The 18,385-nt window shown below is 33.5% G+C and overlaps 2 protein-coding genes across 2 annotated transcripts; one reads left to right on the top strand and one right to left on the bottom strand.

The window, feature by feature from the left end:
* Positions 1-2,575: 2,575 nt before the first annotated feature.
* Positions 2,576-8,193, top strand: LOC141720606 (succinate dehydrogenase subunit 6, mitochondrial-like). Its single transcript, XM_074523110.1, has 4 exons — positions 2,576-2,713; positions 3,003-3,176; positions 5,248-5,350; positions 7,768-8,193. The coding sequence occupies exons 2-4, from the start codon at positions 3,006-3,008 to the stop codon at positions 7,920-7,922; spliced, it is 429 nt and encodes a 142-aa protein (XP_074379211.1). The 5' UTR covers positions 2,576-2,713; positions 3,003-3,005; the 3' UTR covers positions 7,923-8,193.
* A 1,192-nt stretch (positions 8,194-9,385) lies between these two features.
* LOC141720607 (uncharacterized) lies at positions 9,386-16,493 on the bottom strand. Its single transcript, XM_074523111.1, has 5 exons — positions 16,218-16,493; positions 15,988-16,065; positions 13,474-15,164; positions 10,980-11,118; positions 9,386-10,129 (listed from the first exon to the last, which is right to left on the bottom strand). The coding sequence occupies exons 2-5, from the start codon at positions 16,031-16,033 to the stop codon at positions 9,522-9,524; spliced, it is 2,484 nt and encodes an 827-aa protein (XP_074379212.1). The 5' UTR covers positions 16,034-16,065; positions 16,218-16,493; the 3' UTR covers positions 9,386-9,521.
* Between the last annotated feature and the right edge of the window lie 1,892 nt (positions 16,494-18,385).

An 18,385-nucleotide genomic window follows, 5' to 3' on the forward strand; every position in this document is an offset into this window, starting at 1 on the left:
CTTCTAATCTTTTGACTCTTGTATTTGCCTTGTCTTCATTCATCCTGATTTCTTGTGTAGTCGTAGTATTATTAACCCGTCATGTTCTAGTGTTGTTCTCGTGTTGAGTTATCACGCAACTGTTCATACAGCTACGCAGTCTCACCAACAACAATAGTTCAGAATGATCGACTAATAAGTCAATTATGTCTTCACTTTGGTCATTGGACTGGTAGCTCTGATGATTAGTTGCACGAATCAGATTATTAGAAGTCAAAATTATTGTACCTCAAGACAGAGGGGTGACAATGCTAAAATAATATTTAAACCCCTTGTCATTCCTCCTACTTATTGTGAGTACAGAATTGTGGGGTTCTGGGTACACCAAGAATCATTTTTATTATTTTTTGTCAAGACCAAATACCTCTGTGAATTCTGGGGGAATCTCCGTTGTCCAAATTATACAAGATAAAGGAAAATGAACTAGCCCATGGTTTTCTTCCATTAGATTGTGAGTGCAAAGTAGAATTAATCAGAGTATCAGATTTTTGTAAAAAAAATTGTATGTTCATTATCATGTTTACTTTGTCTGCTGTAAATAAACATTATCTAATCATACATTTACTTTGTTTTGCAATGCAAATGATCAGTGATCACACATTTAAACTTCTTAATCCATTTATCAGGTTCCGGGCAGGGGTGAGACTATGAGAGTGCTAGCTGATTACGCGTACTGCTGTCTGCTGCAACAACTTTTATTTTTGTGTTGGATTGAATTTGTGTAACTGAACTTTTGAAATTTGAAGACATAATTTATGACCATATTTTTTAGTTTGTAAACTTTAAAACTTAACTGTTATGACTTGAGATCTTTAGTTTGTAAACTTTAACATTTTAACTTTCTATTTGTTTACTTTTTATTAAGTCATGTACATGATCTTCAATTTATCATCTTATCTTACCTTTTTTAATTTCAATTTTGAAGTGGTTGTAATAACTACAAATCTAAGATGCAACTTCATTTTTGTTGCAGAAACAAAAAATTTCAATTATTTCGGTTTTTATAAACCAAACTGAATAAATCAAAATAATCTGGTTCGGTTTTTGGTTCGATTTATGCGTAAGTTCAGTTTGATCTGGAAAAAATTATCATTATGGCTTTCGGTTAATTCGGTTCGGTTCGGTTTCTGACCGAATCGACCAAATGCTCAGCCCTACCTTTTGGGAATATACAAGGAGGATTACAGTTGTCTCGCTTTCGATATTACTTTGCTTTGCTTCTGAGGAGACAGATCAACAACCAATCAAATATAGCTTGTTCTTCTTTCTTTTAATAGTATAGTGATATATTTTTAAAAAAAATATTAAAAGTTTCTATATTTTCAAATTTTATATAAAAAAAATCAAATTTTTATTCAATTTTTTTTAAAAAGACAGGGCTTTTATCCAGAACAAATCGAGTTTTTATCATGACTTTTTAAAATTAATGCTTGTATTTGTTGAATTTTTTGAAGTTGAGGATGAATAGAATTTTTAAGAAATAAGAAGGCTGGTTCGGGTGGGTGAAAAACTAAAATATCCATTATTTGGGGACAAATGCCCAAAATATTGATTCCCGGTATGTTCAGCCCAAAATACCCACAAAATACGTATTAGGCACATGCACATTCAACTTTTTAAATTTTAATAAAGAACATGCATACTACACATGCGTGTTCAGTTTTGGTTTTTAATGAATACGCATCACAGATAAAGGTATTCCTTTTTTGCCAAAAGTACACATATGTGTGTACTTACAAAAAATTTAAAAATTGAATACGCGTATTAAAATTGGTTTTTCGAACCCAAATTTGCAATAAAATGCAATGTTATAAAAATCGGTAATCGGAAGAGATCGGTGAATGTACCGATTTAGGATTAATCGAAAAATCGGGGATTAATCGAAAGAATTAATCGGAGGAAAAATCAGATATTTTTAATATTTTAATTTTATTGAATTCAAAACTATTATTTTATTAATAATTTATAATTTATATATATTTATCATATTACATAAAGGTTTTATATTAAAGTGCCCACTATTCTTATAAAAAATTATCAAGTGGCTAACCGATCTTCACGGACACTCGTTTTGGCCACTATAATCACTATATATACTATATATATCACTATGATAAAATTTGAAAAAAATGACCTAAAATTTAAAGAATTGATGATGTTTTTGTTAGACGAATTAATAACAGAGAAGCGTAAAGTTCTTTTTGTAATTCTCGTGGCTCGGACATCATTTTCTAATTAGGATTTTATTAATTTTGAGTTAATTTTTTTTCAAGATTTATATATATTGATTCTAGTGGCCAAATCGAGTCCCCATGGAGATCAAGTAGCTAATTAGTAGTTTTTAACAAAAATAATGAACACTTTGATATAAAACCCTATTACATAGTTGATAGTTATTTAAATTTAATTAAAATTCTATTTTATTTCAAAATTTTATTTTCAATATACCGATCAAGAAAAATAAAATTATTCGAATTTCAAAAATTGGATCCATCACGTACCTTTTAAAGACTAAAATGGGGATTAATCCGGAATTTTTTGAACGCGGATGCAAAATTAAAATTAACTCTAAAAAGTAATACCGGTGCTTGTCGAAAAGTTGAACCCCCTCCTCGGTTAATTATATTTCCTGTAAATCCAAATCACAGTAGGCTTCGCAAATCGTCTCCTCTGGGTATGTATATCCTCAGACCTCAACTGTCAATTTAATTTGTATACAAATCTTATGTATATATACTTCTCATCTGTCCATTTACAAACTTTTTCCATATTTGTTAGGTTTTTCAATTTGGATAATTTTTAACTAGTATTTTCAACTGTATAATACCCGAGAACTTTATCATTATTACGCGATTATTTGTTTATCGAATATTAAGTTTTTAGTGTTTGGATGTATGTATGGTTTTGTGTTTATGTGTTACATTGGATGGATCTCAAGTGTTTTAAAATTTTGTTGTGTGAAGGAAATGGCAGAAACAGGTGATTCGGTTTTCGGGAGAATGAAAGAGTTTTTGAGTGATAGGTTTTGGTTTGTCGAGAAATGTCATAAGTTTATTAATGGTCGTCAGAAGCCTCTTTCTTGGTCTGACTCTGATGTCAATGCGTTTATTGCTACTGATCCTGTTCATGGCCCTGCTGTACGTGTTTTGTTCCTTCTCATCCTCTTTATGCGTTAGTCTCGTATTTCCGGTGTTTTTGCTGCTTGCTTATTTCTACAAAACTACTAGTTTGCAATTGTGATGTAGTGTGCAGGGTATTTATGTGATTTAGCATTTTGGACGGGTGTCTTTTCAATTGGGATTCATGGCGAGCTTTTTAGTAAATTTGAACGGTTATAAAAAAACAAAACAAAACCAATTAAATGCAGTTTCAAAAATTAAAAATCATTACCCGACCAGTGATGCGATTTTGCAATTTTTGTTCGGTTTCGATTTTTAATTTGTTATTTGCTAGTCCCTACCTGTGTGTATTCTCAGTTTATGCTTAATGAAAAAAAATGAAAATTGGACTTTCGTACCAAAAATCTGTTTCTCTCTAGTATTCCAACTTATTTCTCTCTCGAAAGTATCTTCTTGGAGGTATATCTGAATCTCTCAATAATTCTCTGTTCTTGCTCTAAATATTTGCTAAAACCACTTTATTTCTATCATCTCTATCCTATTATCTCTTGATTTTACTTGTAATCTCAGAAATTCCCTAAATATACTCAAATTACCAACTTAGGAACTCTAGCTCCTGACATCCAATTATGTTCTTGCTTTCCTCAAATGTTAGTAGTGGCAAGTGTGCTTCCTTGCTTAATCGCTTTCTATTTGCTTTCTGTTCTTTTTCCCCAACACGACCACATCCCCCCTGCCACAACTATCAGGACTCTGAAACACGTTTTAGTCAATAAAAATCTTGTCTAATGGCAAGTTATAATAAAGAATGATACAATACAGAGGAATATACTGATATCTATCTCTAAAACTATTATATCAGGATTATTTGTCAGGGGGCTAGGCTCAAATGAGAACTAGTTCCCCACAGAAGTAATATGTTCAGTAATTATATTTAATGTGTCCTGCAAATTATTTTTTCACTATTTTTTCTTGAATTGCATCAAAAATTCTCATTAATATATTTTAATTTTACAAAACACGTCAAAATTGTTATAAATATTGTCATAATTATTGCAAAACACTAAATATAGAAGTATAGTATCTTCTGTGATTTGTGCATAACATATGTATATGTTCTGTAAAAATTACCTCATATTTTTTTTCCAATATACAAATTTTTGTCTTCATTAACATAACTCGTGCATTCTGAATAAGAGATACAAAAAAATATAAGAAAAATGAAGTGTTCTCAAGTGTTCCTCAAGTGTTCCCCAATTAAGGTGTTCTCCATGGACACCAACCCTATTTGTCGGTAAGTGCTACTGCGGAAAATGTACAAAGTATAGTACTTTTAACAGCACAAATGTGATAAGATCATTAATCACACTAACCTTAGCCCTAAACAATAGTGATAAGAGTCATTTATTTTTAGGCTGAACAAAATTGAAATCCATGTAAATAGGAGTTGAATAGTTTTCACACTGTATATATTTAGTGACAAGTTTTTGACGAGTAATACAATTCCATTATCACAATTACTTCATTCCGGTAAATTTACTTTTTTTGCGGATTGGTGAGATACTCGTGGAAGAGTCGAGGTAAGGAAGGAAAGGAGGCTAGAAGCATGGTATTAATAAGCTTAAGTTAACAAAGTTTTATTTTCCATTATTTTATAACGCGGTTACGAATCAATAATCTAGTCAGGTCTTCAGGTCTCGAGGTATAAATTTTTGTGACTTTGTCATACATGTGAGCAGTAATTTGTCACACACTCGCACTTCATCAATTACTAAATTATCAGTTCAAACTAAAGGTCTGGATATTATGTGGTATTAAACTACCCGAGTTGAGAAAATAGAAAGGAGAAGCAATGAAGTGAAAAAGATTATGATTATTTGAAGTACATAATTTAAATTTTCTGAATGCATATACGCTTGGTGCTTGTTTTAAGTCACAGATAGATTTAACTAATTTACAAACTTTCCATTCATTACCGGAAGCTACAAAACCCCTAAGCCTGATATTCTTAAAGAACTAGATGGTGACATTTTTTGTTTTTAGTTATAGCTTTAACTGGATACCTATAAACACATTTTCAATTTTGCAGTTGAAGTCTGCTCGGGAAGTTACAAAATTTGCTGCTGCAGGAAGTGCCCTCGGAGCAGTTAACCTCGCAGGCATTGCATGGAAATATTCAAAAAGTCCTCACGGTAGGGACATTATTCACACTTTCAATTTATATTTACTTGGCAACATGCTTTTAATTGTAGTTACTAGTTTCAGGGTAAAGTCTATCCATTAAAGGTAAAATCTTTTCTTATCGAAGTGATGGAATATAGTCTGTACATTTTTTTAGTGTATACTTTTGAAAAGAGTGTAAACTATGCGTCACTTACAAAATTGATTTGAGTAAATTTTGAGCAAATGCAAATCCCATGACTTATTAGTTTTTAATATGAAAAATTTGATCAACTACAAATGCAATTGATTTCAAGTTATGGCAGTGTTGTTGAGTTGCTCGACTAGTCGAGTAGTCGTTTTTGGCGGGGCGACTTGAACTGTCGACTTGTGTTTCGTGTGTGTTTCGAGCGAATGGTTATCGACTGGGTTGACTTGTCGGGTCGACTAGAAGACCCAGTCGACCGACTGGTTCAAAAATTCAGAAAAGGTCGGTTCGGTACAAAACCGGACCGAACCGAACCGAATAGACCGAAAAACCGAATTATCGGTTTTTCTTGGATCGAACCGGGACAAAATTATATTAAGGACCGGACTGAACAGACCGAATTTTTTTTCAAAAAGAAAATTGCATTAAAAATTAAACCACAAATTATAAAATATAAAATATAATTAAAGTAATGTGATATGTAGAGTTGTAATAGTGTATTAATACAGTTACAAATTAAAAATTATGATTATAATTTTTAAAATATATGTAAAATGTATATAATATGAAATTATAGTATTTATGATTTGGTCTATTCGGTCTATTCGGTCCGGACCGAATTTTTTTTTAAAAGAACCGAACCGAACCGAATTTTATCTCGGTCTATTTGGTCCGAACAGAACAGATCGAATTTCTGAAAAAATTAGGACTGAACCAAACCAAATTAGCATGGTTCGGTTCAGTTTTTCAGTTTCGGTTCGGTTTTTCGGTTTCGGTTCGGTTTTGCTCAGCCCTAGGCCCAAGCCCAGTTACAAAAGGAGGTTGTAAAATAACCTAAAAACAAAAGCTCAGTCCCGCTCTTTACCTAATCCAGCCGCTTTACAGTGCCCAGTAGCGATTTCAAGTCTCCAAACCCCAGATAATCTTCAGTTCTTCTTTTCCCTCTTTTATATAGACAGTTTTACACACCCAAACACTTGTATATATACACACACACAAACATGTATATATACACTTGGACACACTAACAAACATGTAACACACACTCACAGACACAGTAGCTCAAAACATGTATATATAATTATATATACACACACATACATAATACACAGTACACACACTTACTGTTCCAACTTATTTATGCACTTACACTTGATTTTCTAACTTAACTCTTCAATTCTTGTGGCATATGGAGAACGAAAATCAAACTAACGAAGCAGCCTATGACTCGTTTAAAGACCCTAACCTTCCGAAGAAGTGTTTAAGATCTCCTATGTATATAAGAGAAAAAGGAGAAAATGGGTTGTTAGAATTTAGAACACACATATATAATATTTATATATATCTCTAATATATATATTTATAGTTTAATACATTGTCGACTAGTCTATGACTAGTCTCGACTAGTCACGACTCGACTTGTCGGGCACCCCGGTCGACTCAACTCGACTCTCACCGACATGACAACCATGACTTATGGTGACACTGTGAACTTAATTACATGTTAACCATCACAAGGCAAGGCACTACTTGTCTTATTATCACTGTGGACTATGACATGTATCAGTTGCTTGCTTTTGGTCTTTACATACAGTTACATATAGTTGCCATTCTAGTCTATTTCAATTTGAAACTACTAGTCTTTTTTTTTCTCCCTCTTTTCTTTTTGTTTGATCTGAAGTAGCACATGAGGTTCACCACTAAATTATTGGGGAGCCATCTGAACAACAGAAGTTGTATTTGGCATATCTCAATTGAAAAATAAGATAAATTTTTTTATTGAGCTTATTCTTGAATTGTTTACCAAGTTGGTTTGTTATTGGTGCACATCATCTATACGGATTTCAGAGTGCAGCAAAATGGATGCAACTTTCGCATACCTTTATGGCCCGCTTGGAAAACTGGATTTCATTTGAAATTCTGGATTTGATCAAATAAGCTGTTTGGGAATTTAGATTTGGATTTCAAATGAAATCCAGGACATTCAAATATTTGTATAAACATGAGAATTTGAAATGACAACTCAAATCCTGTCATTTGAAATTCCTCATTTGAAATGAAATGTAACTTTCCAAACGCCCTCTTAAGTTATTCTTTTTAAATTTGTTGGTTTTTGTTTTTCATAAAATATAGTACCACAAACAAGTATGACGTAGAAACTTTAGTAGGAGCTAAGATGTACAAGGAAATAAACAGCTACTAAGTACAAAAAATTGCAATAAGTTTCTCTTTTATTGTCAGGTACTGCACTGTCCTTGGCAGCTGGAGCGGTATTCGGTTGGACATTTGGGCATGAAATTGGAAATCACTACCATCAACTTTACAGGATGGATACTATGGGTGCGCAGGTTAAGTTTTTGGAGTGGTTGGAGAGCAAGAAAGGAGTCTCTTCGTAGAGGTTCACATAGATTGTCAGTGAAACTCGCATAGGAAAATAACAGCCCGAAGTGTCTGGCAGTTTTTTTACTTTACTAATAAAGATGTATGAAACGGTTAGCCGTTTTCCCATGTAAGAATGCACGGAGTCTTTCTAGTTTCTGTACTGTGAAATGATGTGAGTGAACCTTATTTTCCATTCCTTGTCTAAACATTTATTAGGGAACTTCCATTCTGTTTGGTATTATATAAATTAGTTTGATTGCCCTGTTGCCGTGTGGTGCAAAGATATTTCTGGACTGTCCTACACTTGCACTATGCCCCTTGTTTTTGGAAAACCTAGAGAGCATGTACTTTTGAGTTTCAGTTCTGAAGAACCAATAGAATAAAATATGCTAATGCTGTGTCATTCTATAAAAAAATATTTGTACGATTTCCAGGGAGAGGTGAAAAACGAAGACGAAGGTAAAAAAAGAAGGATCTTTCTCGAGGCAACAATGTGGCCCTTGTCTCTAACGCTGATGGCCTCATCAAACGTCCATTCCATTTGATAAGGAAAGGAGATGGCAAGGAAAAAAAAGGATGGAGAGACTGTCCTTGGTATCATCCACCAGCCCAATCTGAAGCCTAAAAAAAAGATACATCAAATAAGTAGTGGCACCACTTGTTTGATGATATGTTTAAATGAATTGGATATTTTATAGATCTTCGGTTATGGAATTTCTATGCATGGACTCCATTCTTCTGCTGCCTGGTGGTATTACAATAGTTCTGACTTTCGGTAGGATAACCTTCTGTAATATATTAGATTTACTAACATGTAAAGATTAATGCTCTACCAAAACCACGTTCCGTTTTGTTTATCAGATCCTGCAGTTGAGAATCAAGCTACCAAGAGACAAAAATTTGAGGGAGCTCAGTTGCGGAAGGTCGATATTCTCATAACCACGTGTTCATTTGTAATGAATTTATAGCACATTATGTTGGCATTGTATAGTAACTGTCAGCCCATTGATTAAAAAGAAGTCTCAACTAGTCCAAGAGTACGAATCTGGGAAAGCCTATTCCAATTAACAGATGATATCCAAGTTGCAGAGGGCACAGGAACTTATGTATATGACCTTGCCTTTATGTGAATCAAAGACGTTTTACCCAAAATAAAAACACTTTAGAATCATAAAAACACATGTAGGCGTAGAAAATGAGACCACTTTGATATTATTGTTCCCAACCTACTGCTATCTTCTCTTGGCCTTAGAGATAGATAGAACAACATTACATAATTATGAGATAGATTATCCATTAATTGTTAATATCTACTAGAAATTTTCTCTTAACCTGCAGCGAGACTCAAACATTCAAATTCAAATCCACACCATAGTTGCAGGTTTGTTAGGAAAACAAAAACCAGCAAACCTTTTTCACTGAAACAATTAATAGAACTGAGGTAGAATACAAAAATGAAAGGATCAACCACAACATGTAATCAAAATCCAAATGCACCACATTAAAACTTAAAAACCAACACTTTAAAATCCTTCCTATGTATACCCCCCAGCACTAAATATCCCAATTTTCTGATTGTCCATATATACCCCCACCCTATTTGTCTACGACTACTAATCGAATTCCAATTCCATTACAAGCTCCATGAGCAGGTCATTTGTCAGCGACCACTCAATTTTTGTACCTATCATGTCAACTGAATATCTTAGATCCCCCCAAAATGTCACCTTATCAATTACCTTTCCTGATATTACCTCTTTGACTTCTGAGTCTTGCATTGCTAGCAACTTATGCACTTCATGCCTCAGCGGCCAATTCAAATCCAATTTAGTTGTCACTAGCTTCACCCAAGGACTCACATGCGACTGTGAAATCTCCAAAACTGCTGAACGTATACGATCAAAAAGTAACATCCTCTCATGTTTCTGTGCAGATATCTCATCACAGTACTTCTTCTCAAGATTGTAAAAGACCCACGGACCAAGAAGGTGATTCGGACCTTTTAAACTTAGCATGAATATATCAGTGTCCATATCATGAAGACCAGATTCAATCAAAACGTCAGCAATGTAGAAAGATTCCCAGCACTCATATACAATTATCTCTTCATCATTTGCTGCTAGGCCCGATCCTTCACCAGAAAAGTCGGTTTCGATATGCATAGGTGCATCAAAGATCGTCTTTGATTCCATGCTAAGCAAAGAGATCTGCTTTCGGATATCTAGCAAAAGCGCAAAGCACGAATAATAATTAGAATGGAAATACAAGTCTTTTACACCCGAGGAAACAAATTAGTTCAGCAACTCAAACAACACAGACAACATAAAATGTTGATCGTTACTCCAATAAGAAGCTATATGCATATTTCCAGAGGAAAAAAGTGATGTTCTCAGCACATAATATATAAAAACTGCACCTATATTTGGGCAACAACCCCCTTCCGGGAACTGAATCTACAACTACCTACTAGTGGAAAATACCACTACTACTTAGTCAAGCCCTGATTTTCAAACAACAATGCTTTCACCAGCAAAGTATTTATCTAGACATAAACTTACAGCTAATCCACATTTATTAAAAAGGATACATGTTGAAAGCACTCAATACAAGCAAAAAAAGTCCCTAAATTCAAAGAGGGCTTCTGATCAGAGTGACACGATTTCGTGCCAAATAGATACGCTATGTAGATTAACGTCCTGCCCGTGTTTTTGAATAAAGAGAATAACATGTGAAGACTTACAACACGAAATGTGGCCAACATTATCAGGTTACCCCACCTTAGTTGCAGTGTTAAGTATTAGCATCTTTGACCCCAGTCAGTATAGCTCATGCTTTATAGTAAAACCACGCTATTTATACTTCTAACAAATGCTAACTTTCTCTTCATCCTTAAATCAGTATCAATTACTATTTACTAAGATATTTATCTTATATATGTATGCATGTGTGTGGGTTGATGTCTGTGTTGGTAAGATTTCATTATCTTCTTATTCCAGTCATTTACTTTACAAAATGAAACTAATTTTATAGCCAACAAAAAAAACTGAGAGGGTGGTGGTTTAATTTGTTACCTTGAAGGTCAATGCTAACTTCTTTAAAGCATTCAGGACCTGAGGACACATGTTCTCTGGAAGTAACTTCCATAACTGAAATTGGACTGGGGTCAGCCTCCTTCGACCTTCCTGAGAACTCTGCATTAGCACCTAAGTGCTGCAAGATAGGAATTTCTTCAGATGGACTAGAAAATAATGATCCCTAGATTAATCGATGAATTAGAGTATATGAAAAACACACACACAAAAAAATTCATTATCAATTCATGCTAATAAGCAATAAAATCATACATAAAATTTAACTTGAAGTACACATATCACTAACCTTTTTTTAACAAACAATAACTGCTCAGATAGAATGACATGTCAAAATTGTATGACTATCATAAGGATTGCTACATAAGCATAAGATTACAACCAATGGCTAGAACTTTTTAATCGGCTGTATATTTATCGAAAGATCTGAATCTCATTAAACCCCTAGACTTGATATTGGGTGGTTACATAAGGTATTAACTTAAATACAGTTGATACATTGAATATAACTAAGAAGATACAAAGGCATGACATCTGAAATTTACTTACTGCGTTTTTACATTTCCTAACACAGAAAAGTTTTTGCCGGAAGTTTACCAGGCACCGGATCCCCAACTTATGCTTTCATTTAATAATAAATTATCTCCCTCGACACTAATATGGAACATATGCTTTTTGTATTATTATCATTGGGATCATAGGGTGTCCACGCATTGCGCGTGTCTATCTAATCCTAAAGGCTATTCTACTACGTGAACGCAATGCGTGTTTTATTTAAAACCTAGAAATTTTCTAATACGCATAAAATCTCAACATTTTGTCCATTTTTTCTCTGCCGCCCATTGAACTTGTAGCTTTTTAAGATAGGACGGAAGAGAATGTTGACTAAAGTCTGGGAACCTTGTAAATATAATTTTTGCTACAGCATGTCATGTTGTTGTAAAATTCTATTGGAGTGGGTGAAGGTTAGGGAACTGTTAAGTTCAATAGCGGCATTTTCAAATGTTTTAATAATTTACTTACGGTAATATTGTGAATAAAATTTAATTTGTTCATGGAGAGTTGTATTCATGGTTATCATGGCACCAAGTCGAGCCTCAACGCCCAAGTACCTTCAAGAAGACTAGTAGGCAAGTCGCCTGACCAGTCAACAAAGTGTTCATCATACATATACTTACTAGATTTAATATATAATATAACTCAACATCACATTTATAATTTAAATCGAAAGTACTAGAATATAAGGTCAAAATAAGCATATGACTGAATAATAACATCAACATTCCAAATTTCAAACATATCCAAGCAAATAAAAACATAAAAATGATAAAAAAATCAAGCAAAGAATCTATCTTAATATCGTTTTCATCTCCTCTCTTTCTTGTGTACTATCATTTGGTTGGATCGGGTCATTAGTTTGATCATATCATGGTACACCACAATCATGGTCACGAAAGCCCCAAGTCGGGCTTCGAGAGATTCTCGGCGCCGAATTACTTTCACGTTGACTAGTCGACGACAAGTCGGATTTCGAGACTCTTGGTGTCAGAGTACTTTCACTTCGACTAGTCGTCTTCGTAATAACAATGGTAGCATTTCAAATGGAGTAAATTTGATATTTGTATGTCTTAATAGTTGTGAGTTTCATGAAGTAACATCAAAAGTTGCAATTAAGATTTTTACCTCACAAACAATCCCTTAACTTGTGTACTCATTAAATACTAAATAAATTTAGTGAACTACGTAAGATAGAGAGCGAGTGAATTTGAAAAAAAAAGGTATTTGTAACTTGTACGAACCATTCTGGCCAGTATATTCCACAACTTTAATACAATATCAAATTAAGTATTCAACACACATTTAAGTTGCTTCACAACTAGCGTGCCTGACCTAGATTCTGGACCTATGAGGTCTCAGGTCCAACTTACACTTAAGAGGTGGTTCAATAAGCTCTTACCCAGTCACCCGTGAGCTTAGGCTACATCCTAGGAGCCGCAATAGCTAGCTAGCATGGACTCGGCGTAAAAGAAGGATTACTTGTCTTTATGCATTTTGAGTATCCTAATTATCTGCTTTAAACTTTGCAAAGTATTTCAATTCTACCCATTACCTCTTACAAAAGATTTATGTTACTTTATGTTATAGATTTTTAATTATGTTACCGAAAATACTGGCATCGGAAAACATAATCTCTGTAGAAATAAAAACCTGGATTGGGAAATACAAGAAATTAAGCAATGCACACATAACTTCTCATAATTATAGAGATAATGATATATGCAATGCTCTACGAAGCTCCTAAAAAGGAATACAAAGCTTCTATGCATAGGAACATGTTGCAAATAACTTGAACACAATGTCATCCAGAGTTCAATTGTTGACCATGAGTTTTGTCAAAAAAAAATATTGTTGACCATGAGTTTAAATAAACATAAAAAAGAATATATCACCAGGAAAGCATATAATCAAATAGAACCTTTGGATTTGAATGCTCTAGCCCGGCACCAGAGGAATCACATCGTTCTGGCATGTTTCTAGAGATATCTGGACAACACACATCAGAAAATGTAGATGAAGCAGTTAAGTACTCAAGTGTGGTGCTTGCCCCTGTACTGAATGTGCTGGTAACAGTTGGAAGAAACATAGACTTTTTTGCCGGGAAATTAGTCTTCACAAGGTCTGTTTCATAACGATTAATATGGCTTTCCAGTAAAGCATGGGAGTTACAGGCACGTCTGTGCCGAGACTTTAATTTTCCCTTTCCAGATCTTGAATTTTTGGATGAGAAATCTTGTTTCTCAAGAACATTACCATGTACTGTATCACTTTGACTCCGATATCTGGCCTGTTTAGACATTAGCAGCTTGTCATCAGTCCGATGTTCATGTTCTGCATATACTTCCTCATTTCTGGTACCAGGAGGAGGAAGTGATCTTAATCTTGGTTTAATTTTAGAATGCTTGTCCGTCCAGCCATCTGCGCTGCTAATACCCAGAGGACTATCCCACCTTGCATTTGCGGCATCCAAATTCGCCAGTTTCTCCTCCGAAATACATAGCATTTCACCGAGGGTGCTGCCCTTGTCACCTGCTCTCGCCTGTTCATTTCTCTGAGCCCTTCGCCACCGCTCCAGCAGTCTCTTCTTGGCCTGCCTGCTAATAAATGATTCTGTTGAATCATAAGATGTCATTTTCATTACTTCTGATTCACTTGCTGAATCAATTCGTGAAAAATCATGAAGGCCCCCCGTCCCAGGTATTTCTCTAATATAAGATGGAAAGTTGGTTCTCATGCGAGTAAAAACTTCTCGGACATCGCTATTAAACCTTTTAGAAGCTTCTTTAGCTTCTGCTTCGTTCATAATGTGTTTAGTCTCACTTGATTCTCTAATAACTTTCTTGCCCTTTTTCTTATCCTCTCGAACTCGCGTTGCTGAGACCTCTACACCATCAACAAAGTCTTTATCCGTATGTCCTTTAGATATCCTACTTCCAGAAATTTTAATGCGTGAAAGATCATGTGATGATAAGAAGTTAGAAGCATCTTGTGCCATCGCATAGTTTGGTTTTAGAATTACAATCCTTGAAGTTCCTTTATCAGTACCCTCTTTCTCCTGCCCACCAATTTTTGATTGCCTGGGATGATTATGAGTACTGGAAAGAGTAGAAGATTGACTCAAAATGCCATTCTCATGTGTCTTCTTAGAGCCGATGTTATGTTTTTTGGAAGTTTTTTTCTTTACGCTTTGATCTTTAGCTTCATATATTTCAAGTTTGGATTGCTTCGGGATAGGCAGGTGACTGCAAAGAGAGCTAGAAGAAGACTCTTGCACGCCCTGCAGATGCTTTAAGAACAAGGAATTGGGTTTCTCAAGAAGCTCCAGAATTGCATCTTTATTGGAGCCTGACTTCGTAAATTTGTCTTCAAATATGTCCTTGCACTCTGGCTGCTCAGTGAACCTCTTCTTATGTGATTTACCGCCAAGATAGTGAGAGTCTCCTTGTAACCCTACAGGTGAAGTCCTCAGAAGATTGTGTTCCGCAAAGCTTTTATGTTGCCTATGAATTGGCTTCTGAGATTTCAAGCCATTAAACCCCAATAATCTAGAAACCAAACTTGATGAAGTCAGCTTTGACTTATACTTTTCTTCGCGAACATGATGGTCTCCTGATATGAAAATACATAACGCCATTAGAACTCCCTTAAAAAATATAAGGCAAACATGTAACAGACACAGACCAGCAAACAACCATGATTGATAAGTCAAGTAACATCACTTAAAAGTGTGTACACAGTCAAAACTCTAATGACAGATTATGCAATCTAAAATCCTCAAACCCGTACAAGGAAATGTCACTAAGAACTAATATAAGATGAGGACGATTATAACATTGGGAGCACGTAGGAAATTTTAAAAAAACAAGTTCTTTATTCATTTCAGGGAATTAAAGGTAACATGATTTGCACTGGTACTTTAAGAATCCAAAATCAATAGAGAAGAAAAACAAATTATGAAAACTCACACGCACATTTAGCGGACTCGAACTCTTTAAGCTCATAGCAAGAGCCAAAGCTGTCCACTATCTTTATCTTAAGGACTTGTGCATATAACTTTTTTTTAAAGTAAAATACAAAAACAAGAAAAAAATAATGGAAATAATCTTATGCATAAGCTGAGACCAAATAAAGAGGATGATAAATCTGAAAACCTCTTTAAACACATACAGTAGATTTCAATTTTCAGTTTAGCATACATACACATACATATAAGAAGATAGACTCATAGACACCAAGGAATTAATCAGTTTTCACCCATCCCCCCCCCCCCCCCCGCCTCTCATATGGTAAGTTCAAAAAACATACAAGCTAATCAACTAATCATATAAAAATCACATTTTCTTAGGCATCATATATGTAAACAATAAACTTAAACAAAAACAATTATATATACAGCAGTCAGCAAAGATTGTGAAGACGAAAAGAAATAGACCTTGATCGGTTTTATTTGATATTCTGAGACGGCGAAGTGTATCCATTTTCCAAACCAAGATCAAGAAGCTGCTAGCACCTGCATATATGCAATCACATATACATATTGAATTTATTAATAGATATAGAAAATACAAGTAGTGTACATAAACACACACAATCTAGCGGCTATCTACAGATATTAATATATACATGTCTGTAGAGAGAGACGGGCAGGATAGTGTGACTTACAGTAATCTAGCGAGAGCGGATATTAATGAGAAGCAGCATTAACATTTAATATACCGAGAGAGAGAGAGAGAGAGAGAGAGAGAGAGAGAGAGGAGTTAATTTGAACGTTCAGAAAGGGGCAGTAAAAGTAAGATTGTTGTGATATGTGAGACGGGGAGTAGTATTGAGCATTTGTGCTGCTACCACCTACGTACGCTGCCAAGTAGTAACACTTTTCCTGGGTCCCACGGGGGGCCTACAAATACACGTGTAGTATACATACTTGAGTTTCCATCGGTTCCTTGGTTTAAAACTGTTAGCCTTATTTGTACGTGTGTAATGATGGTTTTTTGGATATCGATTCATGCAGTTTGGTCGCTTCCGGCTACCTTTTTCTATTTTTAGTTTCTACTTTTAATTACATGGTTAATGGTTTTGCAGCTAATCTAAGTTGTGTAACGTACGCCTCCTTTTTAATTTTTGGACTTCCTGCCTTTGGCTGGGATCAACGGACCCAATAATTTTTTTTAGGGATGTAATTCGTCGAGTCAAGTAAAAACTCTCGTCAAATTTGAGTTTGAATTTTTTTTAGTCAAGTCGAGTCCAGATAAAAAATGATGGAGTTTGAAAATTATGTTCAACTCGACTCTTTTATTATTTAAATTATTCGCGAGTTTTTGAGCTTGTCAAAATTTTTTTTTATCGATTTTTCGGGTTTTTAAAATTTTTTATAACGAGTTATCGAGCTTCCAAGTTTTCGAGTATATTAAGGTTATTGTCGAATTTTCAAGTTTTGATTTCAATTTCATAAAATTTATTTGATTATTTTATCTTATTTTTAAGGTCACCCAAAAAAAAATCATTCCTTTTAAAATGATTTCGGAATAACATATTTACTCAACTTTTTCAATCAATTAAACAATACTGTAATATCATTTATTCATTCATAATTTACAAAACATTTTATCTTTATTACGAACTAAATATTTTCAATAATATACGATGATAATGTCAATAATAAATTTTAATTTTTTTATCGCGATTAAATTTAATTTTTTTTTTCAAAATTGGCACACTGAAATAAGAATCATTATTAGTTTTATAAATTATATTTATTATATGATTTGTCGGTAAGTGTAACTAGGGGTTACGACTTATAAATTATATTTATAAGCAGCAACCGAACTAAACCGAATGATTGATTCATTGACTGGTAAAAAAATTAATCAAAATAATAATTGAGATATTATATACATTTCATTAATACTAATAACATTTAATATATATCAGTCTAACAGCCTTAATTATTAAAAAATATCCTTTCTTTATCATTTATATCTTTGTTAAATATTCAAATTTAAGTATGTAAAAATATATCATTCGAGTTATTGATCATTATATATAAATATAATTATGTAAATGTTATATCTTCTACATAATTAGTTTTAAAGGATTATATGTAATTTGATGGTTAAGTATAAAATAATCATTAGAGAAGTTGTATTACTACGTGAATAACTAAAATTGAATTAAGGAAGTTAATACTAAGAGTTGGGATAAATAAATATATCATAACAAATAATTTAATTTAAAATGTTATCAATTAAGATAAAAATATAAGAATGCCCGTAAATACATTAAATTTAGTAAATTAATTTTACTAAATAATCATAAGACATAAACTGTACTGCATATGTTTAATTTTACTCAACAATATACATGTAAACGTCATATTTTATTATATAAGATTCCAAAACCTAGCCTGCACTACGCCATAAATTGGATTCTGCAACTCTTCACAGCGGGGTTGCAAAGAAAAGTGTAATAGTAGCCTTCAAAATCAATATCTACCGCAACCCCTCTTTTGATGTTGCGGTAGAGTCAAAATGTGTTACCCAAAATGGGATATATATATATATAAAGATGATTTTTTTAATTTAACTAATTAATAGTTACTAACATAAAATTATTAATAACTAAAATATATGTTATTTATCTTTCACAGTTATTAATACGTCATTAAAGTTAACAATAATATTTTTATAAAATATTAAATTTAATAATAATTTTATCGTAAATAAAATAATATTATAAAATTAAAAATTAATATACATTTTCCTAAAATATCAAATATATTAATATTTTTTTTGCAACAAATGAATATGTGGTGTAAATAAAATTTTTGAGTT

The sequence above is a fragment of the Apium graveolens genome, chromosome 4, assembly GCF_009905375.1.
Source record: "Apium graveolens cultivar Ventura chromosome 4, ASM990537v1, whole genome shotgun sequence".
NCBI classification, from domain to species: domain Eukaryota; kingdom Viridiplantae; phylum Streptophyta; class Magnoliopsida; order Apiales; family Apiaceae; genus Apium; species Apium graveolens.

Bases quoted from the DNA above. Each gene is read 5' to 3' on its own strand.
- LOC141720606 (XM_074523110.1), top strand. From the start codon at position 3,006: ATGGCAGAAACAGGTGATTCGGTTTTCGGGAGAATGAAAGAGTTTTTG. The intron at 3,177-5,247 runs GTACGTGTTTTG...TCAATTTTGCAG, and splicing joins ATCCTGTTCATGGCCCTGCT to TTGAAGTCTGCTCGGGAAGT. The intron at 5,351-7,767 runs GTAGGGACATTA...TTTTATTGTCAG, and splicing joins ATATTCAAAAAGTCCTCACG to GTACTGCACTGTCCTTGGCA.
- LOC141720607 (XM_074523111.1), bottom strand. From the start codon at position 16,033: ATGGATACACTTCGCCGTCTCAGAATATCAAATAAAACCGATCAAG. The intron at 11,119-13,473 runs GTTCTATTTGAT...CCTATCTTGCAG, and splicing joins TAGAGCATTCAAATCCAAAG to CACTTAGGTGCTAATGCAGA. The intron at 10,130-10,979 runs GTAACAAATTAA...CGCTTTTGCTAG, and splicing joins AGTTAGCATTGACCTTCAAG to ATATCCGAAAGCAGATCTCT.